The sequence below is a fragment of the Eschscholzia californica genome, unplaced genomic scaffold (assembly GCF_041429995.1).
Source record: "Eschscholzia californica isolate CP2 unplaced genomic scaffold, dmEscCali1.0.p SCAF_5, whole genome shotgun sequence".
Lineage (NCBI taxonomy): Eukaryota > Viridiplantae > Streptophyta > Magnoliopsida > Ranunculales > Papaveraceae > Eschscholzia > Eschscholzia californica.
Window position 1 is genome coordinate 46,883,834 of NW_028238472.1, and position 24,583 is coordinate 46,908,416.

The 24,583-nt window shown below is 34.2% G+C and overlaps 1 protein-coding gene, 2 long non-coding RNA genes and 1 pseudogene across 3 annotated transcripts; 1 reads left to right on the forward strand and 3 right to left on the reverse strand.

Moving 5' to 3' along the window:
- Positions 1–1,187: 1,187 nt before the first annotated feature.
- LOC147539841 (embryo-specific protein ATS3A pseudogene) lies at positions 1,188–2,002 on the reverse strand (annotated as a pseudogene).
- Positions 2,003–7,806: 5,804 nt separating this feature from the next.
- On the reverse strand, positions 7,807–8,811 carry LOC147539842 (uncharacterized). Its single transcript, XR_015225963.1, has 2 exons — positions 8,430–8,811; positions 7,807–8,157 (listed from the first exon to the last, which is right to left on the reverse strand). It is a non-coding gene; the product is annotated as an uncharacterized LOC147539842 (long non-coding RNA).
- A 5,537-nt stretch (positions 8,812–14,348) lies between these two features.
- Positions 14,349–18,191, reverse strand: LOC147539843 (embryo-specific protein ATS3B-like). Its single transcript, XM_086643365.1, has 2 exons — positions 17,906–18,191; positions 14,349–14,702 (listed from the first exon to the last, which is right to left on the reverse strand). The coding sequence occupies exons 1-2, from the start codon at positions 18,143–18,145 to the stop codon at positions 14,439–14,441; spliced, it is 504 nt and encodes a 167-aa protein (XP_086499491.1). The 5' UTR covers positions 18,146–18,191; the 3' UTR covers positions 14,349–14,438.
- A 3,079-nt stretch (positions 18,192–21,270) lies between these two features.
- Positions 21,271–22,441, forward strand: LOC147539844 (uncharacterized). The gene is made up of 3 exons (XR_015226191.1): positions 21,271–21,499; positions 21,623–21,884; positions 22,057–22,441. It is a non-coding gene; the product is annotated as an uncharacterized LOC147539844 (long non-coding RNA).
- The last annotated feature ends 2,142 nt before the right edge of the window (positions 22,442–24,583 follow it).

A 24,583-nucleotide genomic window follows, 5' to 3' on the forward strand; every position in this document is an offset into this window, starting at 1 on the left:
AGATGATTATAACATCTTGCGAAATTGATGTACTTGTCACATTTCGTTGCATAATCCAATTGACACACATAAGAGGTGTTGAATTCATCATTCGATGACTATTATTTTAAAATAGAATTGTATCGCCAAAACCTTGTCAGGAAACCAATAGGACAAAACATCAACGAAGGAAAATGATTACAACTTTTAGAAAATTAAAATAATTTTCATTATGCATAGTTGTCTCATTGAAACCTTGACAAGGAAACTCCAATGGAACAAAACCTTGACGAAGGAAAAAGATTACAACGCAATTGACATTATATATATGAATGATGTTTTTTTTCTCCAGAAATCACATTACAACATACATAATGTGTTGTCTGTACTACGTTAGGTACTGGACCTGAATTTCCCATGAATCCTAAAAAAATCTAATCTTCTCAGGATTCTTCTTGATTAGCCTTGGTTCGCTATAAATCTCCATCCTCGAACTTCTATGGAAATCTCTTACTCGAACAAGAATTTCCATCCTTTTGCTCTTTCAATAGACATTTGTTCCTAAACTTCCAATTACAAGACCCACTAATACACAAATCTTATAAAGTTGAAATTAAATTACAAAGGCGACATCTTTCCGTCCTCAAAACAAAAGAAATAAATATACGAGTCATGCTAGTCTTTCGATTCACAAACATCCACAACAACCATATAATATGACATCCATAAAAGAAAATATAATATGACATCCATAAAATTTTAAAATCAAAGTGTGCATCTAACTTTGAATGTGTTATTATTTTTTTTTTTTTGTTGAAAGAACTTTGGATGTGTTATTGATATCCTAAAATAGTGATTTGCATTATAATTTGTAAATTTGTGGATTCGTAGGGCCCATACGAAGAGAAAATTTAAATGTCAATTTTGGATTTTATGTCGCAAGTGTTTCTGTCTCTCCTTAGATCATGACAGGTCACAGGTCACGTACCCGAAACGAGATTTGGCAGGGATACGTCAAGACATACTCACATTTTTCCTTCAAAAAATAAACCATAATAGGTCTTTAAACATGGAAATAAAAAAGTAAAGTATGAGACCAAAATACCTAGGATTAATTATAAGAAAGTGGATTAAACCACCATCCCATGAACATTTTTCCTTCAGAATTGCATTTTATTTTATTTTTGTTAATCCATCCACAATTTTGATCAATTAAACCACACTCCCTCTTTATAGAGTAGATCACTAACAGATATCATTGGCTTGCCCTTACAAAGGTCAAACCCATACCAAAGTCCATGAGGAATAAATATGTTGTAAAGAAATGAAACTCTGGCTGACCCAGAATCATAAATCTTCACTGTCTCTGGCTTCCAACCATCAGATCCAGTCCTGTATAAATAGAAATAACATATCCTCTCCATACATGGACCAGTTACAGCAAACGTATCTGTTGAACATTTCTTAAATACCCCAGATTTTGGATTATCAATTCTTGGTGCATTGACCTGTTCATATACACAAATGAAAAACCAAAGAGATACCCACTACTTTAAATCTCATTTTCTTTAATGGGTTCTTTTAAATTTATGAAAAATTAAATGAGCAGGCAAGACTCTAGGCCGAAATCTTATATGACTTGTCGTGATTCGTTGTTTAGTTGTAGATTAGAATCATGGAAAGTACGAGTCACGACTATGTTTTCAACAATTTGATCTTAATAAAAGAAAGAAGAATCAAAATTCAAATAGACAATGAGTTGGTTTTTGATTGAACAAACCTGATGACCATAAGCATCTCCAAAAGAGAGACTGATCTGATCACGAGTGAAGGGAGTTGAAGAACAACTTGTTTTTATCTTTACTGTATAAGAACAACTATTGGGTGTTTGGGTGCTTTCTGTCTTGAAAGATTTGAGCTCATGAGGGTTTTGGGTGGTGATGGATTCAGCATGATGACATAGGTTGAAGAAGATTGCAGAGATTAGGAAGAGAAATGTGATTGCTTTGTTATTGACCACCATTTTCCTTTTGAGTTCTTGGAAATAAGAGAGAGAGAAAGAATGGAGTACAAAAATATAGTGAGAGTGCAAAGTCCATTTTATAGGGGAAAATGGACTATAAAAATACAGTGACAATGACAAAACCCTTAAATCTATGACTCATTTTGCCTTGTCCCGAAGCAAATGTTATAATGGAGTTGTTTTATTTTTCTATGTTTGAGATTACTTTCTATGTTTCCAATTGTAGCATTTTCCTCTTGATTTATCAATTTGACAACTAGGATTTTTCAGGGTTTTTCTTGAGTGTTATGTTGAAGATTCTCCCAGGACTTTATGTTTTATCACATATATTTTACAATGAAGTCATGCATAAGATGTTCACGATGTAATCCTATATAAGTAAATAAATGTCTGCAAAAAATAAACCTTCCAAATAGTTTCTAGGATGACCCACAAAACTTAAAAGGTCTAATCTTCCTAGGCTTCTTCTTGATTCGCTATAGATTTAATTCTCAAACCTCCATGGAATTCTCTTACTCGAACAAATGTTGTCCATCATTTTGTTATTTCAATAGACATTTGCTTCTGAACTTCTGATTACAAGACTCAAATCTTATAAAAGACCACATCTTTCCGTGCTCAAAATAAAAGAAATAAATATGTGAGTCATACTGGTCTTCGCATTCACAGACATCCACAACAACCATATAATATGACATCCATAAAACTTTAAAATCAACGCATGCATCTGACTTTGGATGTGTGATTAATATCCTAAAATCCTAAAATAATGATTTGCATTATTATAATTTGTGGAATCGTAGGCCTCGTTGCAAGAGTAAATTTGACATTTAAATGTCAATTTCGGATTTTATGTCGAATGTGTTGCTTTGCTATTGACCACAATTTTCTCTTTGAGTTTTTAGAAATGAAGAGACAGAGAAAATTGAATTGCTTTATTTTTCTAAAATTGATACTAGTTTGAGATTTTATAGGAGAATGCTACAATGACTCCCTTTCACTTAGCTGGGAAGCAAGTGTTATAATGCAATTGCTTTATTTTTCTAAAATTGATACTAATCTGAGATTTTTTCTGTTTCTAAAATTGACAGATGACATGCTGATGACTCTTCACCCTCCTTTGAAAAAGTGTACAGTTGCTATCCATTTCTTGTTATAAACAAGTGTTATAAACAAGTTCCCATTAAGGAAGAAAAAGTGTATGGATAAAAGTCCACCAGGTTACTCCATCACCCTCACTTTGAAAAAGTGTACAGTTGCTATCCATTTCTTGTCTTAAGGAATTAAGGAAGAAAAGAAGCAGCTTGGTATTAATGGATGGTGAAAAAATAAACAAAACATTTAATTCCCTTCTCTCCTAGGGATGAGAGATGAAAAAGAGTGTGAGACCAGGAGAGTTGTGTAAGTGTGAGTGGGAGAGAGTTGTAGTGAGATATTTTGTAACCGTGGATTGCACTAGACTTTGTGTACGATAACTCGGGTATATTGTAATTTCAAGTTCATAGTGGATTAGCTTGGTGCGGTTGAAAGAGGACGTAGGACTTGTTCCGAACCTTTATAAATCTTGTGTGTTATTATTCTTTATTTGCTTCGTGGTTATGTTCTATTTATTCACCATTGCATCCAAGATCCTGGTTTTTCGCTTTAGAGAAAAATTCTAACTAGACTAATCACCTATTTGGAGTGGTTATTTTTCTTAACAACTGGTATCAGAGTTTCGGGTTAGAAGTTGCTGAATTTTTATGTTGTCGGCGGACGGAGTTAGTATTCACGTGAATAGTGGAAATTGGACTACAAAAATACAGTGAGAGAGTACAATGACAAACCCTTAAATTAATGACTCATTTTCCCTTGATTTGGAAGCAAATGTTATAATGGAGTTGTTTTATTTTGGGTTATTTCCCTAATCGCCCCCTACTTTGTGACCAGCTTCCTGCCTAGCCCCCTACTTTACGAGAAATGCCCATATGACCCCCTCCCGTTATAACACCGTTACTCTCTCTCTTCCATTTCTTTTCTCTCTCCTCCAACATGTTTTCTCTCTCTGCCACCTCGTTAAAACCTGCAAACTCATCATCTTCTCCGGGAAGGTCGCCGGCCGACCAATTTCCGGCCGGCGACCTTTAAACCTAAAAAAAAATCATCTCTCCTCTCTCTCTCTCTCTAAAAAAAAAAAAAAAAAATTTTTTCACCTCCCTCTCTCTCTCTCTAAACTCCGGCGAAGGGGTTACCCTTCGCCGGAGGACCTTTAAGGTCTGCCGGAACAGACCATGAAGATCTGTTCCGGCAGACCTTAAAAGTCTGCCCGAGCAGACCTTAAAAGTCTGCCCGAGCAGACCTTAAAAGTCTGCCCGAGCAGACCTTTGAGATCTGCTCGAGCAGACCTTCCAGATCTGCTCGGGCAGACCTTAAAGGTCCTCCGGCGAAGGGTAACCCCCTTCGCCGGAGTTTAGAGAGAGAGAGGGAGGTGAAAATTTTTTTTTTTTTTTTTTTTTAGAGAGAGAGAGAGATGAAATTTTTTTTTTTTAGGTTTAAAGGTCGCCGGCGACCTTCCCGGAGAAGATGATGAATTGGCAGGTTTTAACGAGGTGGCAGAGAGAGAAAACATGTTGGAGGAGAGAGAAAAGAAATGGAAGAGAGAGAGTAACGGTGTTATAACGGGAGGGGGCCATATGGGCATTTCTCGTAAAGTAGGGGGCTAGGCAGGAAGCTGGTCACAAAGTAGGGGGCCATTAGGGAAATAACCCTTTTATTTTTGAGTTAAATCCTGTTTGGCTCCCTATTTTGTGATCAGCTTCTTTTATGACCCCATATTTTTCATAAATTCAAATATGACTCCATTTTTTAGTGTAAATGTCATAAATAACCTTCTTATATATATTTTTTCAAAATAAAATTAATTATAATACATGAAATTTCACCTCACCTCTCTCTTCAACTCACCTCTCTCTCTATCTCCAACTCACCATTGTCTTCTCCGGAGAAGGTCGTCGGCTGGAAAATTTTCAGGCGGCGACCTAAACATAAAAAAAAACTCTTTCTCTCTCTCTAAGCACTCCGGCGAAGGAAAACCCCTTCGTCAGAGTGTTCAGAGAGAGAGATGATAGTTTTTTTTAGGTAGCCGGCCGACGACCTTCACCGGAGAAGGCAAGAGTGAGTTGGGGAGATAAGAGAGGTGAGTTGGAGAGAGAGGTGGGTTGAAGAGAGAGGTGAGTTGAAGAGAGAGGTGAGGTGGAGAGAGAGATGTGAGGTGAGGAGAGATGTTAGGTGGAATTTAAAGTGTTATAATTGACTTTATTTTGAAAAAATATATATACGAAGGATACTTATGACATTTACACTCAAAAAGGGGGGTCATATTTGAATTTATGAAAGATAAAGGGCGATAAAGGAAGTTGATCACAAAGTAGGGGGTCAAATAAGAATGACCTCTTTATTTTTCTGAAATTGATACTAGTTTGAGATTACTTTTTTTGTTGTTGAAAGTTTGAGATTACTTTCTATGTTTCCAAAATTTACATACTTTTGTCAATTGTTGCCCGAATATTTTAAGTTTAAGATCGAGATAGAGAACGTGTAATAAAGTGAGTAAGGTTTAAAATCAATGTTTAAGTGATTTTAGCATTTTCCTCTTCATTTTAACATTTTGACAACTAGGATTTTTCAGAGTTCTTTTTGAGTGTTATGTTGAAGATTCTCTTAGGACTTTATGTTTTATCACATGCTAGTTATGACCCGTGCCTCTGACACGAACTCTTTGTTGAATGAAAGTTGGACGAAAATATGAAACTAAATTTATAATGTGTTATTGCCAAAATCTGAATTAGAGTAATAAGTTGAACAAACAATAATTATTACGAAATGTAGAAAACAATACCTAGATATATGCTTGATTGGTTGTTTGCTCAGACCTGACATACATTCACCACAAAGACTCGTCGACATTGAAGATAAAAGATAGTTGATTGTTATTGGAAGTAAAAGTTATCTCATATTCACATAAGATATCAACTATCTTTCATTATGCCAAATTAAGCACTTTACGTGTGTTAGTGTAAATGAATTAAGAAATTAATTGATATAGTGTCAGTGTAAATAGCTTAAGAAATATACTTAATATTTGTGCAATTAACAAACTTTTTTTTTGATGAAGATAATTAACAAACTTAATGTGGGGGAGATATAATCTTAAAGGTGAAGTTATTTTGTAGTTGTTTAGTTTGTAGAAATAAAAAGATTGGTAGAAAGAAAAAGTATGAGAAAAAAGAAGAAGTCATTTTGTAATTATTTAATTTAGAGAGATAAAAATTATGAACATGATGAAGAAGAGAAGAAAGATGGTGTGGGTTATAAAGATAGCAGAAAACGTCATGTATGAGAATTCTAAAAGTTTCCATGGAAACAGAAAGGTTGTAGAAATGCAAACAAATGTGGCAATTAACAAATTTTAAGGAGGAGAGATAAATTTTTAAGCCTATAGTTAGAGCTGAATGAAACGAACGACGATGGTCTATAAAAGCGTTTGTCTCAAAACAATTGGTGTTTTGTAAAATTTTAAAGCAAAGTTTGAGGTTTCATACCAAAATCAAAGAGAATTATAGAAATTGATCGTAGAACAACAAAGTTCAAAATTTTGATACATGAACGATATAACCCCAAACGAAAAGTAAAGAAACTTGTCAACCTATAGTATTCCAAGTAGAACGAATTTGGGTTTCAAGTTTTAATTACATTAGTTTAACGCACTGCAGAATCATTCTTTAACAAAACTTCCAGTAATACCATAGACATAGAAAGATCTTTCTCCTCTATGTTTATTTTTTCCTTTAGCTTTTCCATCAGATGTCGACACTTCCTACGGTAACTTCCAAATCAAGTTTGATTACAGTCGTTGATCTTCTAGCAACCATTAAATCACATAAAGAAACACAGACACGAACTACAATCCAAAAACCCTTTTCTACGAACTCCACGAAGGAAAAAGAGTACAACGCGATTGACATTATACATATGAATTATGGTGTTTTTTTCCAGAAATCACATTACAACATACATAATTTGTTGTCTGTACTACGTTAGGTACTTCTGGACCTGAAATTCTCATGAATCCTAAAAAATCTAATCTTCTAAGGATTTGATTACACTTGGTTCGCTATAAATTTCCATCCTCGAACCTCTATGGAATTCTCTTACTCGAACAAGGATTTCCATCCTTTTGTTCTTTCAATAGACATTTGTTCCTAAACTTCCAATTACAAGACTCACTAATACACAAATCTATAAACTTGAAATTAAATTACAAAGGCGTCATCTTTCCGTCTTCAAAACAAAAAGAAATAAATATACGAGTCATACTAGTCTTTCCATTCACAAACATCCACAACAACCATATACTATGACATCCATAAAAGGAAAATATAATATGACATCCATAAAATGTTAAAATCAAAGTGTGCATGTAACTTTGGATAGGTGATTGATATCCTAAAATAGTCATTTGCATTATAAAATTTGTAGATTCGTTGGGCTCGTACCAAGAGAAAATTTAAATGTCAATTTTGGATTTTATGTCGGAAAGTGTTTCTGTCTCCCCTTAAATCATGACAGGTCATAGGTCACATACCCGAAACGAGATTTGGCTGGGATATGTCAAGACATACTCACATTTTTCCTTCAAAAAATAAACCATAATAGGTCTTTAAACATGGAAATAAAAAAGTAGAATATGAGACCAAAATAAATTTAAAACTCAAATACCTAGGATTAATTATAAGAAAGTGGATTCCACCACCATCTCATGAACATTTCAGAATTGCATTGAATTTTATTTTATTTTATTTTTGTAAATCATCCACATCTTTATCAATTAAACCACAATCCCTCTTTATAGACTAGACAGATATCACTGGCTTGCCCTTACACAAATTAACCCCGTACCAAACTCCACTAGGAATAAATATGTTGTAAACAAATGAAACTTCGGTTGACCTAGAATCATAAATCTTCACTGTCTCTGGCTTCCAACCATCAGATCCAGCCCTGTATAAAGACACACTACATACCTTCTCCATACATGGACCAGTTATAGCAAACCTATCTGTTGAACATTTCTCAAATATCCTAGATTTTGGATTATCAATTCTTGGTGCATTGACCTGTTCATATACACAAATGAAAAATCAAAGAGATACCCACTACTTTAAATCTCATTTTCTTTAATGGGTTCTTTTAAATTTATGAAAAATTAAATGAGCAGGCAAGACTCTAGACAGAAATCTTATATGACTTGTCCTGATTCGTTGTTTAGTTGTAGATTACAATCATGGAAAGTACGAGTCACGACTATGTTTTCAACAATTTGATCTTAAGAAAAGAAAGAAGAATCAAAATTCAGATAGACAATGAGTTGGTTTTTGATTAAACAAACCTGATGACCATAAGCATCTCCAAAAGCGAGACTGATCTGATCACGAGTGAAGGGAGTTGAAGAACAACTTGTTTTTATATTTACTATATAAGAACAACTATTGGGTGTTTGGGTGCTTTCAGCTATCTTGAAAGATTTGAGCTCATGAGGGTGTTGGGTGGTGATGGATTCAGCATGATGACATAGGTGGAAGAAGATTGCAGAGATAAGGAAGAGAAATGTGATTGCTTTGTTATTGACCACCATTTTCTTTTTGAGTTCTTGGAAATAAGAGAGAGAGAAAGAATGGAGTACAAAAATATAGTGAGAGTGCAAAGTCCATTTTATAGGAGAATGCTACTCCCTTTCACTTAAGTTTTTTTTTTTTTTTTTGTTGAAAGACTCCCTTTCACTTAGCTGGGAAGCAAGTGTTATAATGCAATTGCTTTATTTTTCTAAAATTGATACTAGTTTGAAATTTTTTCTGTTTCTAAAATTGACAAATAACATGCTGATGACTCTTCTCTACGTGTGTGTGTGTGTGTATATAGGTCATATTGTGGGACCTTATAAACAAGCTCCCATTAATGGGAGGATAAAAGTCCAATAGGCTACTCCATCACCCTACTTTGAAAAAGTGTACAACTGCTATCCATTTCTTGTCTTAAGGAAGAAAAGAAGCAGCTTGGTATTAATGGATGGTGAAAAAAATCGGGCAAAACATTTAATTCGCTTCTCTCATAGGGATTAAATTGAAAGCTACAAAAGCAGTCTTCCTTCCCATTTCATTATCCCACTTTCTCAAGTTCTCTCTAAACACAAGTAAGAGATAAAGAAAGAGTGTGAGACCAGGAGAGTTGTGTAAGTGTGAGAGGGGGAGAGTTGTAGTGAGATATTTTGTAACCGAAGAGTGGACTAGATTTTGTATACGGTAACTCGACTATATTGTAACTTTAAGTTCATAGTGGATTAGCTTGGTGCGGTTGAAAGAGGACGTAGGACTTGCTCCGAACCTTTATAAATCTTGCGTGTTATTATTCTTTATTCGTTTCGTGGTTATGTTCTATTTATTCACCATTGCATCCAAGATCTTGGTTTTCCACATTAGAGAAAAATTCTAACTAGACTGATCACCTATTTGGAGTGGTTGTTTTTCTCAACAACTGGTATCAGAGAGTATCCGGGTTAGGAGTTGCTGAATTTTTATGTTGTCCGTGGACGGAGTTCAGGGTCGTGGCTGGGAATTTGGGGGCCCTGTGCCAAATTTGATCTGGGTCTTTCTACTGATAAAAGTTAATACAAAAATACAAGATAATTTAATAAGAGAAAGATGAAAATCGTAATGAATCCCAATATATTTCGAAGAAGTAGTTAAAGAAAAAAAAATTCATCTAATTTGTTATAGAAAATCGAGTCTAAGAATTCACAGTCACTTCTGAACAAAAAAAATTTGTTTACTATATCTTAGATTATACGTTTATAACTAAAAATAACACAATGAAATGATAAACTCCTACTTACTGTATGCATTTTAATATAATATCATGTTGAACATTTGGTTTACAAATAATTAAATATGACAAAGACTAAGAGTTAAAAAAGTGTGATGGAGAAGAGATAGATTTAATTAACGATTGTAGTCTCCAAAAAAGTAAATAAAAAAAATAGTTTGCTGGTCAGGGGACTTGAACCCGAGTGGATTACATGGATCACAAGAAGAGTTGCCAACTATGCTAAGAAACTTCATGTAATGATATGTAAGCTTGAACTATATGTCCCTTAAATATCTAAAAAGTGGGCCCCCAACATTGGGAGGCCCAGTGCGAGCGCCCTGTCCACACTGGGCCTTCCACGGGCCTGACGGAGTTATTATTCCCGTGAATAGTGTTTTCGACGTGAATAGTTCTTCGGTGTGAATAGTGTTTTCGTCGTGAATAGTATTTTTTGGCGTGAAAAGTGTTTATATCGGTGTTGGAGTTATGGATGATAAATCAGATAACGTTGCAAGGGTTCGGGTTTTCAACGGTAAAAATTTCTCATATTGGAAATCACAAATAGAGGATTATTTATATGAGAGAGATCTTCATGCTCCATTACATGGAGTGGGAAAGAAGGGGAAACTCGATGATGAAGAATGGATTATTCTTGACCGCAAGTGTGTTGGCGTGATCCGTAGGTGTTTACGGAGGAAGTTTACAACAATGTCGAAGAAATATCTACAACAAAAGACCTAATGGACACTTTGGAGAGACTCCATCAGAAGTCGTCAGCCTCAGGTAAAATTATGCTGTGTGAACAATTATTTAATTTAAAATGAATGAAGGCGAGACAGTAACTGCTCACCTTGGAAAGTTTAAATCAATTATCTCCCAACTTTCTAAGGTTGACATTACATTTTCGGATGAGGTTAACGCATTAAGGTTGTTATCATCATTACTGTCGAGTTGGGATACAGTTGTGACGTCTATAAGCAACTTGGCGGGTAGTGAGAAATTAATGCTAGAAAATGTAACGGCTATGATACTCGGTGAAGAAGAGAGTAGACTAGAACGAGGTTACACCGCTTCTAACTCTTCTTCAAGATCCGTCTTAAGCATGCAATATGAAAGAGGTAGGAATTTTAATAAAAATTCAGATAAATCCAAAGGTAAATTTAGAGGCAAATCTGTGGGGAGATCGAAATCCAGGCCTAAAGGGCGTGTGTTCGACATGCAATAAAGAAGGGCACATGAAGAAAGACTGTCTAGAAAGAAAGGGTGCTAACAATACGGAAAATATGGGTGATCAAGAGGTCCATGTAGTTGCAGCTGCAGAGGACGATGCGATCTTCATTGTTAATGACAACAATGTGATTACCGAGAGTTTCCTATTACTCTCCGAGGACGGTATGAACGAGTCTCGGATAGTAGACTCAGGAGCTTCTTTCCATGCTACAAGAAATAAGGAGATCATGACCTCTTACAAGGAAGGGAACTTTGGCCAAGTCTTCCTTGGTGACGGTGAAGCATGTGTATCATCGGTGTAGGTGATGTGAAAGTCAATAGTTTAACATGGATGCTGAAGGATGCGCGACTTGTCCCAAATCTGACAAGGAACTTGGTTTCTGTGGGTCAAGTTTGTGACGACGATTGTAAGGTTCACTTTACTAAAACAAATTGGGAAGTGACCAAAGGAGCTATGGTATTAGCTCGAGGACTTCGAAATGGTACTCTCTACCGAGCTTTAGAAAGACCTACTCTAGAAGTGGTTAGTAGTTCTGAAAATGTCAGATTATGGCACAGAAGGTTGGGACATACGAGTGAGAATAACATTAAGATTCTGCATTCGACAGGTCATTTGTCGGAGGTAAACCTGTAGAAATGGGCTTTTGTGAAGAATGTATCTGGGAATGCAAAAGTGGGTGAGTTTCAACAGAGGTGGCAGAAGCTTGAGAAAAGAAAGTTGGACCCCGTTCATACAGATGTATGAGGACCAGCTGATGTCCTTCTCATGGTGGTGCTCAATACTTTGTTACTTCATCAATGACCACTCGAGAAAGGTATGGATTTATTTTCTGAAACATAAATCTAACGTGTTTGATGCATTTCAGAAATGGAAGGCATTGGTTGAAATAGAAACTGGTCTGAAGCTAAAATGTATAAGGTCAGATAATGTGGTGAGTATGACAAGAAGTAATTCTTATAGCTCTGTGCTACTAATGGGATACGTATGGAGAGGACGCTCCCAGAGACACCACATGAGAATGGAGTAGCTGAGCGTACGAATTGAACGCTGTGCACGAGCAAGGTGCATGAGACTGCAATGCGGGTTGCCTGAAGCTTTTTGGGCACAAGCTTTAGAAACAACTGCTTACTTAATCAATCGGACACCCAACAATCCATTAGATATGGGGATTCCAGAAGAGGTTTGGACCGGCAAGAAGGTAAACCTCTCTTATCTGAAATTTTTCGGATGTGTTGCTTATGTTCATCTTAATCCTATAGAAAGTAAAAAAGATAGGGCCACAGGCAAAGAAGTGCATTTTCATTGGTTATGGAGGTGATGCATTTGGATATAAATTGTGGGGCTATGAAAGTCACAAGGCAATCTGGAGCAGGGATGTAACCTTCAATGAAGATATATTGTATAAAAACAGGGATGCAACACAGGTCATAGGTGAAGGATCAATCACTCAAGTCGACAAAGAAAAATACGTTGACATGGGTGATACTACATGGACGACAAGTAGAGCGGTGGAAGAAGCAGAGACTCCATGTGAAGAGGATTTGAAACCCCCACAAATTTGTTGAAGATTCTCTTAAGACTTCGTGTTTTATCACATATATTTTACAGTGAAGTCATGCATAAGACGTTCACGACGTAATCATATATAAGTAAGTAAATGTGTGCAAAAAATAAACTTTCCATAGGTCTAATATGACCCATGAACCCCCAAAAGGTCTAATTTTCTTAGGATTCTTCAACATAACTCTCAAGAAGAACTTAGATTTTTAAATTTTATGAGTGTCATCTTATATGGATAATTTGATTTAAAATTTTATGGATGTCATATTATATGGTTGTTGTGGATGTATAGGAATGCGAAGACTAATATGACTCATACATTTATTTCTATTGTTTTGAGCACGAAAAAATGTCGCCTTTGTAATTTAATTTCAAGTTTATAGATTTGTGTATCGGTAAGTCTTGTAATTAGAATTTAAGGTTCAAATGTCCATTGAAAGAACAAAAGGATGGATATCCTTGTTCGAGTAAGAGAATTCGGTAGAGGTTCAAGGATGAAGATCTATAGCGAACTAAGACAAATCAAGAAGAATCCTAAGAAGATTAGACCTTTTAGGTTTCATGGGTCATATTTTTTTTGAAATAGGTTTCATGGATCATATTAGATCTACGGGGAAGGTTTAATTTCTACACGCATTTATTTACTTATATATGATTACGTCGTGAACATCTTATGCATGACTTGACTGTAAAATATATGTGATAAAATATGAAGTCTTAAGAGAATCTTCAACAAAACACTCAAAGTTAAATGTCAATTTTGGACCTTATGTCGAAAGTTTTCACTTTCTCTCCCTAAATCAAGACCGGTCACATACCGCGAACGAGATTTGACTGGGACGTCAAGACATACTCACATTTTTCCTTCAGAATTTGACATACACCCCCACTATTATATGAATTTTAGGACTACACCCCCACTTTTTGAAAACTTTTGATATATACCCCCACGTGGACGGAAACCGTCAACTCAGAGTTAAGTTGGGTGTGTGTGAAACACTCGCGCCAACCATGACGATTTTACTCTTTTGTAGTTGTTGAAATATTTTAAGAGATTTTGACATACACCCCCACTATTATATGAATTTTTGGATTACACCTCCATTTTTTGAAAAAACAAAATTCTCCAATTTGCCCTTCAACGATCATCTTTCACTTTTTGTCTTATAAACTTATTTATCTTAGACAAACTAAAAGATCAAAGCGAAATAACTATTTGGGATATCAAATTATAGAAAAGATGGGAGGTAGATGCACCAAACAATTAAAACAACCACCAAGAAATGGTGCATCTACCTCCCATCTTTTCTATAGTTTGATATCCCAAATAGTTCTCTCGCTTTGATCTTTTAGCTTGTCTAAGATAAATAAGTTTATAAGACAAGAGGGAAAAGATGACCGTTGAAGGACAAATTGGGGATTTGTTTTTTCAAAAAAATGGGGGTGTAGTCAAAAAATTCATATAATAGTGAGGGTGTATGTCAAAATCTCTCAAAATATTTTAACAACTACAAAAGGGTAAAATCGTCATGGTTGGCGCGTGTGTTTCGCACACACCCAACTACACCAAAATACGTTTAAAACTCATTTACCTAGGATTAATTATAAGAAAGGATTATAATAAAGTCCATTCAACCACCATCGATCCCATGAACATTTCAGAATAGCAATGAATTTAATTTAATTTTTGTAAATCATCCACAATTTTGATACCACTTCAATTAAACCACAATCCCTCTTCATAGACTAGACAGAAATCACTGGCTTGCCCTTACAAAAATTAAACCCATACCAAACTCCATTGGGAATGAAGGTGTTGTAAGCAAATGAAACTCCCATTGACCTAGAATCATAGATCTTCACTGTCTCTGGTTTCCAACCATCAGATCCAGTCCTGTATAAATACACATAACATATCCTCTGCATACATGGACCAGTTATAGCAAATGCATCTGTTGAACATTTCTCAAATACCCTAGATCTTGGATTATCAATTCTTGGTGCATGAACCTGATCATGTACACATCAAATGAAAAATCAAAGAGATACCCTTTAAATTAAAGAATTTTTGGGCTTATAGTCCAAAAAACGGGTCCTAATAGTAGATATAATCCTCTCTAATTCTATAAAGGGTTTTAAAACCAAAAAAATAATATAAATGGATATCTAGTCCATTTGGTCTCATCTAGAGAGAAAACACAAATCTCTAGAATAACTATTATTTCATAATCCCTAATCTAACCTTTCCATATTTTATAACTAATTTATCTTCGAAATCCATGCATATCTTTATCCATATTTATCTCTCATATTTCTCTCCAATCATGTTTCTATTCAAAGTAAGGATATCTTCATTATTATCTTCCATATTTCTCTCAAATCATGTTTCTATTCAAAGTAAGGATATTTTCATTATTTTCAGTAATGGAAACTCTTTATTTGATCTCTATTTAGTTGACAAACCTCCATTAAACTCAGAAAATCTTCTTCTTCTACATTATATTGCTGTCCAAATTCATCATTTATCAGGTTTAATACTTTCGAAATCTTTATAAACACCATTGTTAATATCTAATATTTCTTCTTATAACTAAAACCCTAATTATTTCGCTCTATTATAAAACGTATCAGATTTATGATACGTATCTATAAGATCTGTTTACTAATTCATTAACTTCGAATGTATGATGTTTATTTTCTCTCTCTAAAATTTTCATAACTGTTTAAGATCTTTATGTTTATTCCTTATTCAATGATTCCTTCAAAGTTAGTATGTTATGTTTGCATCCAGTGATAATATCATATTTCTTTAGATCTATGTTTAATCTTCTGTTGTTTCTTATATTTCGTGAGATCAGATTATCAATCATCTATCAAATGTTTGATGTTTATTTTCTTTCTCTCTCTTAAAATTTCATTTATGTTTTTGATCTTGATGTTTAATCCTTCAACTCGAGTTTGACATTATTGCAATCAATCATCATAGCAGATATCTTTAGATTTGTAGTTTAAGCATAATGATATTCTCATTTTTTTTCTTCAGATCTGGTTTTCAATCCGTACGGATTTATGAAACATTTGTTCTTTCGTACGGTTACTCATAACAGAATTTACAGTACATGTACTTTATCATAAATTACCACAATTTATAGTAAATTATGGGTAATTTATAGAACATTACCCGTGCTTTAACACCAAAACAGTACTCATTTCATTAGTAGAAATACTTCGTTTTACTATCAAATCTCGTGTATTTTGCAATAGAGTATATATAATTTACGTATATCTTCATGTTCTTACCATTATGTATATAATTTACGTATAAGTGCACATAAATTGTGTATTATTTATTTACCATTACGTGTACTTTTCACCCAAAACAGTAGCCTTGATAAGTTTACCAAACTACTCAAAACCTTCAAATGTTGTCAAAATTTGACAAACATTATATATAATTTACGAAACTGTACATGTAGTTTATAATACAATATATGATTTTTTTTTTTCTTTAATGTATGTGTATTTATGTGTGTAGATTTGATATACCAGATGAAATTTCAAAGAGAATCGTCAAATCAAAGTGAGTCAACGAAACTAATGGAGAGTACATGGATGGGCACCATTTTTTAACCAAAGAAGATTTTGTACTTTTTTTTTGTAACAGAATGTAAAGGATGTGTAATGTAAAAGAAATTATGTGTAATTTATTGAACAAGACCCACATACATTTGATAAATTATGTTGTATACTTGACAAATGATGGTTTCCTCGTCATAAATAATACATAATTTACGTATTTGTTTCATGATTTGTATTTTATGTGTATTTATGTATGAGTAAAAACGAAAACACATGTTGCTTTAATGTTCCTAGAAAAATATACTATTTCCAAAACTGAAAGTTAAGTGAGAGAAAGTGATATATATGTTTTGTATATTAACCCCCAAATCACACTAAATTGATCCTTGAAAATATACTATTTCCAAATCTGAAAGTTAAGTGAGAGAAAATTGATTTGAATCGAAAAAAAATTACATAGTAAGAGAGAGAAAATTGATTTGGTTTCCAAATCTGTAAAGAGAGAGAAAATTGATTTGGTTACGATTTTTGTTTTGAATTGATTTGGAAATAGATTTGCTTTCCAAAACGGTTAGAAGATAGAGAAAAATCAATTTCGGATTTATACGTTAGTTGCTTTAAATCCCCTAAATTACGCCCACATTAGAAACATTCCAAATTCACCCTGGAAAATTAAAAATCCCGTGATTTTTGTAGGAGGGACATGGACGGTAGTTCTTTCATAAATAATGGGTTATTATGTCCATAATGTAAAAGGATTAAATATCCATGTTTTGAGAAGATTGGATCATAAACCTTTTTTGAATATTATTTTGGTCTATATACCCACGGACTCTAAATTAAATCTCATATTAAAAAAAAAAAAAAAAAAAAAAATTAAATCTCATATTCTTTAATGGGTTGTTTTTAGTTTGTGAAAATTTAATCTCAAAATTGAAAGAAAAATCAATAATAAGCAGGCAGACTCCACACAAAAATGGTATACTGTTTGTCGTGATTCGTTGTTTAGTGGATCAGAATCATTGAAACCACCAGTCACCACTATCCACATAAGATTTCTACTTGTTTTTTCTTGTTCCCTAGCATTTCTCAAAAAACAATGAAATTAAAAAGTAGTACTTCATCCTCAAAGAAAATTTAACAACCTTCAAATCTAATATTCAAGTTAGTTTCTCACTGTTTCTGAAATGAGAGATGCTAGAATCACAAAAGATTTTGACAAAAAAAAGTTCCCAGCTGATGTGGCGGTTGTGATTTTCATCTCTCAACGGCCTAGATTTGGTCAAAGTTTGAAACCACACCCGCCACATCAGCTGGGAACCTTTTTTTGTCAAAATCTTTTGTAATTTTATCATTTCCCTTCTGAAATTAAGGAGATTATGAGTTCTTAAATCAACTAATTTAATCCACACAAAAGGTTGACTTTACTAGAAATTATTTGTTCTTCAAATCCCCAGTTAGAAAGAATGAATTCATCCATAAAATTACTCATATCAAAGAATTACAGGATACCCATGACATGAAAATAGATTCTATTTAATGGGTTTGACTTTGTTTTCAACAATTTGATCTTAAGAAAAGAAAGAAGAATCAAAATTCAAATAGACAATGAGTTGGTTTTTTATTGAACAAACCTGATGACCATAAGCATCTCCAAAAGAGAGACTGATCTGATCACGAGTCAAGGGAGTTGAAGAACAACTTGTTTTTATCTTTACTGTATAAGAACAACTATTGGGTGTTTGGGTGCTTTCTATCTTGAAAGATTTGAGCTCTTGAGGGTGTTGGGTGATGATGGATTCAGCATGACATAGGTTGAAGAAGGTTGCAGGGATTAGGAAGAGAAATGTGATTGCTTTGTTATTGACCACCATTTTCTCTTTGAGTTCTTGGAAATAAGAGAGAGAGAGAGAGAGAATGGAGTATAAAAATGAGGGATTGGGCCAAACGCCCAAAAAGAAGAGGAAAATGTGAGGACAGTCCATGTCAGAAAACTCAATTAGGGGCAGGTCCAACAGGTTAAAAGGAGGGGCGGAATTACTGTTTTGGGCTTCGTTCTTTGAAAAATTACAAAAGATGTCATCCCACAAAACCCGTGCAAACTCACGTTCTTCCATTTCTAACATGACACGTGTCTTTTTCATCTTTATCTCTTCCTAGATTTTAATTGAGTTTCTCTCTCCCATTAATTATCTCAAGAAAATTCTCTCTCTCAATAACTACTTTATATATCTAAATTTAACTATTTATCTCTCTATTATTATTTTTCTTCTCTCAAGTTAGTTTTATGCTTTTTCCTCTCTCCAAATGCTACCATTGAAGAACTAAGATCAACAATATCAAAAATTACAGAGGCAAACAAAACAAATCCCAAAACAGACGACTCGAAACGTAAACTATTTTACTGAAAAATGTAATAGATATTCCTTCTAATTTTTTTTTCTGGTTTTGGTAACAATTATGTTTTGATAACAAACTGTACAAAGAGAAATTTTCCTCATTTTTGGTAGTTTTTCATTGATTTGTTTCCATGTATTTTTTGGTGGTTTCCCATTGATTTGATTATCTCTATATTTTTTCTTCTTTTTAAACATATTTTCTCTTTCCAATTTGAACTTCTTTCCTTCTCTCAAACATTCTCTCCTTATATGATAGACAATTATAGGACATTCCTTTCAAAAAGTAAATTATTTTCAAGGAAAATTTATAGGACATTTTTCTTTGTACTGTACATTTTTTTTATTTAGTGGTCACTTTTCTACTGGGAAGTATCTTCTGTACCGGGAATTATTTTATGTACTAGCCATTTGGTTATGTACTAGACACTTTCTTACTGGGAATTTTCTTGTGTACCAGGAATTATTTTATGTACTGGTCATTTGGTTATGTACTAGACACTTTTGTACTAGAAATTTTTTTGTGTGCTGGGAATTGTTTTATGTACCAGTCATTTGGTTATGTACTAGACAATTTTTGCATTGCGAATTTTCTTGTGTACCGGGAATTTTTTTATGCACCGACCATTTGGTTATGTACTAGACACTAGTAAAATTTTCGAAGGAAATTTAAGATGTTAGGTGTGACATTCTATGCATCCTACATTTCAATATTCCAACACAAAAGATGAGTAGTGAAAAATGATATAGGGAACTTATCAATGTATACTAAATATTTTTGTACACATTAAATTTCAATAATCCCTCGAGAAAAAATCCGTAAGACATTTTTCTTTGTACTGTTTTTTATTTACTGGACACACTTTTGTACTGGAAATTATCTTGTGTACCGGGAATTATTTTATGTACTAGCCATTTGGTTATGTACTAGACACTTTTGTACTGGGTATTTTTTTTGTATACTGAGAATTGTTTTATGTACTGACCATTTGGTTATGTAGTAGACACTTCTGTACTGGAAATTTTCTTGTGTACCGGGAACTGTTCTATGTACTAGGCATTTGGTTATGTACGGGACACTTTTGTACTGGGAATTTTCTTGTGTACCGAGAATTGTTTTATGTACCAGTCATTTGGTTATGTACTAGATACTTTTTGTACTGAGAATTTTCTTGTGTACCGGGAATTGTTTTATGTACTAGTCATTTAGTTATGTACTGGGAATTTTCTTGTGTACCGGGAATTATTTTATGTACTAGCCTGGGAATTTTCTCTCTCCATATTTCCTATTTTTATTCTTTTTCTGTACCGAGAATTCTTTTCCAGTTTGGAATTTCTCTTCAGATTTTTCCTATTTTCGCTACCTTTAAAGTTTTATTCCTTTTTCATATTAAGTTATTTTAGAGAGAGAAAGTAAATCTAAGGCTTTGAAGAGAAGAAGAAGAAGATGTGGTTCAACTTTGAAGTTGAGTTTAGTTTCGTACAAGCTTCTGGTGTTATCAATTGATCTTGAAATTGATTAATCAGTCTTCAATCAAGAAAGAAGAAACTAAGGTCTGAACTCTTTTAAAACTGAGTAAATCGATGGAAAAAACATTAAGAGAAAAAAAAGATGAGGTTTTGTTTTACTTCATGATTTGGATTAGAAATTTATTTAGTGTTTTACAATTATATACTTTTGCCAACAATTTGTAACTCTAAGTTGAATCAGGTTAGAAGATGATGAGCAATAGGTTCTAAGTGGAGATATTTTAGAGAGAGAAAGTAAATCTCCCATTAAGTTGAGAGAGAAACTAAGAATGAGAAATGTGAAAGAGAAAGAAAATGCGTTAATTAGAGAGAGAGATTTGAAAAGGGTAAAAAGAGAAAAAAAAAAAAACACAACTTCCAAAACACCTTTTTACTTTGGATACCACAAAAGCTGAAATTTGGACCTGCACCTCATATTTCATCTATGGTGGAGGAGAACCTTATTAACCCACTAATATTTGGTCCTCCAACTCAAAATTACTATAAAAATATAGTGAGAGTGCAAGTCCTTTTTTAGGGGAAAATGGACTATGACAATACAGTGAGAGAGTACAATGACAAAACCCTGAAATTAATGACTCATTTTCCCTCGGTTCGGAAGCAAATGTTATAAGGAGTTGTTTTATTTTTCTAAAATTTATAGTAGTTTGGGATTACTTTTTTATGTTTCCAAAATTTACATACTTTGTCAATTGTTGGCCGAATATTCTAAGTTTAAGATTAATATGGAGAACGTGTAATAAATTGATTAAGGTTCAAAATCAATGTTTAAATGATTTTAGCATTTTCCTCTTGATTTCTTCCATAATGGAAAAAAAATAAGGACCTTGAGCTTATTGGAATCGGTACCTAGCTCAAAAGCAGCTGGATCGATTTTTCCTTAATTTTAGGTACTTAGTCATCAGAATTTCGAGCAAGACGTCCCGTTGGATTCGTCTCGCCGAGCTCTTGAATTTAGACCCAAATTTTATCCAAATACGATTCCGTATGAATGAGTTATTACCAAATTAGTTTGGTGTGAGTACCATTAACTCTTTTTTTTTTTATGAAAGTAGGCCTTGCCTAAATTTTATTAATACTCAATGCTCAAAGATAGGTTTGCTTTGTCAATTGCCAACTGACTTACAATACAATTCGGAGCAACATAAAATTCAAGAGGTACATCAACGTTATCCGTAAGTTTCGAGTGTGCCAATAGGTGGGCAACTTGATTTGCAGTTCTAGGACAGTAGGAGAAGCTACATCCTTGAACTCTTGATGCTGACTTCTGAATATCCATTACCAAAGATCGAATCATCCACGGTATGTTATCTTCCTTCTCTGAGCACGCCTTTATGACGTTCATAGCATCACCTTCTATAATGCATTTGTATTGATAAAGATCAGTTGTTATTTTCAATGCTAATTGGGTTGCTTTTGCTTCAGCTTCCACTGCCGACGAGGCATTAGATGCTTGAAGTAGAGCCATAACCATTTCGCCATCCTTGTTTCGACATACTGCTGCAATGCTAGCTTTTCCTTCCCTATATGCTGCGTCAAAATTGATTTTTAATCCTTCATTGGGAGGTGGAGTCCACAAGGGTATGTGAGGCACCTGTTGCTCGTCTGACATAATCATCGGGTTCATGCTATCAAATGAGAAATCGTTAACCATATTAATTGCTTCGGAAATAATCTGCCGACTTTGGTAGGGTGTTCCTTCAAATACTAGTTTATTTCGAGCCTTCCACATATACCACATTACACAAATGCGTAAAGCAACTGCGTCTTCGTTTTTCTCTTCTACAAGCCATTGACACAAAATATCATGAAAATTTTTCGTACCTTCTAACCGCAGATTTAATGGTGGGCATATCCAGGTTTCTCTTGCCAGTCGACATGTTCTAAATAGATGGTCTATATCCTCTTCTTCCTCCTTACAATTTTTGCAAATTTGTGAAACTGACGGATTGAATCGAAGTGATCTTTTCATTGTTGGCAGAGCGTCGTGAAGGACTCTCCATAAAAACATTCTTACCCTTGGCGCAAGATTCATCTTAGCCCATACTTTCTTCCATGATAGTCCGTGCAGTAATTCCGAAGTATGCGATGAGGTTGGTTTCTCTTTAACAATGGTGACATATAGTGATTTAGTCGTAAATTTCCCTTTTTCAGTGTGTACCCACACTACTTTATCTTCAGCTTCTCTATGAATCAAAGGGATTTTCAATATTTCTTTTGCCGATAATGAGTCAAACAAGTGTGTAATTAACTGATGTTTCCAACTCCCGTTGATATCGATAAGCTCGCTAACAAAATTAAATGGCTCGTCATCTTGTTTATCACATCTCTTTCCTGGTTTGAGTCCCCTCAATGTTGGTACCCATGGATCATTCCATATTTTAATGTCTTTTCCATTTCCTACCAAATAACATCTCTCTTTTGCTATAAATTCTCTCATCTCCAAGAGACTTCGCCATGTAGCAGTTGATGTAGTAGACGGTTTGGCCTTAAATTTCCAGAAATCTTCATGCTTTAAATATTTCGCTGTTAGTAATCGAACCCATAACGCCGTCGGTTCACTCTGAAATCTCCATACCAGTTTCCCTACCAATGCTTGATTCACAACACCCATGTTCCTTATTCCTAGCCCCCCATCTTTCTGGGGATCTTGAAGCTTCTTCCAGTTTAGGTAATACATCTTTGTCTTCTCCGTATTATTCCCCCACCAGAAGTTCCGTTGACATTTTTCAATCTTGTCAATGACACCTTTTGGCACTAAATTGGTTGATAAGAAATATATAGGAATCGAAGAGAGTTCACTCTTAATAAGAATAGTACGCCCTGCATGAGACAGAGAATTTTTTTCCATCCCTTAAGTTTATTCTCAACTTTATTTAAAATGCCATCATACGATGAAATCTTATGCTTAGACTTCAACAAATAGTTGCCTAAGTATACATCATCTATCTTCATCGCTTTCACTCGTAGTGTACGTATAACCATTTCTCTTTTCTCTGCATCACAATTGCTACTTAAGTGTATAGATGATTTCTGAAAATTAATTAGTTGACCTGAACAGTTCGAATACTCATCTAATATATTCTTCAGAGCTAAGATATTGTTATGTGATGCTTTCCCGAAGAAAAATAAGTCATCTGCGAACATTAGGTGACTAACACTGGGAGCATATCTATTCACTTTGAAACCATTGTATAAACCATCTGTTTTCGCCTGGACCACTAATTTAGTGAGCGTCTCTGAACATAGAATAAATAGATACGGTCTAAGAGGGCATCCCTGTCTTAGTCCTCTCTCACTATAAAAATTTTCCTTGGGTCTACCATTCATTAAAATAGAGAAAGAAGCAGTTGATACACCTATTTATACCAAACAGAATCCAACAAACAAAACACGAAATATTTTAGCATTCAAAGTTACATGAGCATTTAGAGTTTTAAGAAGTCATTTTCATCTGTCGTTCTTACTGCTTGTTCGAAGTTCGCACACTTAACAAAGTACTCTCAGTCGTCATCCTGAAAAGTATAACCGTTGTATTCTGGGAGACAAACATCTGATTGGTTTTAGTACTAATATCAGGGTGTTCATTTCTTAAAAAAAGAGACAACTCGACTCGGCTTTCTCTCTCTAACCTTCTAATTAATGGATCGATGATGACATCTTTTGATTTGTATCCGTTCTCTAATTATGTTGAGGCGACAACAATCAGAGGTGTAAATCGTTTTACTTTTCCGTCCGACAAGACTTGAACAAAGACAGGTGCTTCTACGTCGGTCGACATTTGTTAATTGCCTTCAGAAAAGGATTATGATGAAATTTGAACTTAATTTGATGAAATGGGTAGATGGAACTTGGGCTATTTAAATAGGTATTATCAGCAGGAAAAAAAGCCAACTAGGGTTTTCAGGTTGTTCATGTAAAGGTTCTTGTGTTTGTTCAAAATTGAAAGGTTGATTAGTTTTCTACTGCCATGCCATTGAAAGGTTACAATTTCTTGAAAGTTGGTTAGAAATACTTCTTTCATGTTGTGCTTTAAAGGTAATAACAATATGGATATAGTTATTCCTTAACAAAAAAAAAATATGGATATAGTTATTAAAAGGTAACCCCATCTCCACGTGTCCCAGCATATCCGATGGATACTCCGAGAGCATCTCCAATGGGACACTCAAACTCTAACACTTAGACTGTCACATATATATTGGAGTTTTTGTTAAAAACTTTCTCCAACACTTTGTTAGACACTCTATTACGAGATGGATGCATTTATTATAGAGAGTCTCATTAGAGACTCTTTTTGAATTTTTTAACTCACTCTCTAAACCTTTCAACCAATAAAAACTCTTGTTTTTAATTACTTTTTCCTTATTGAATTTAAGAGTGACA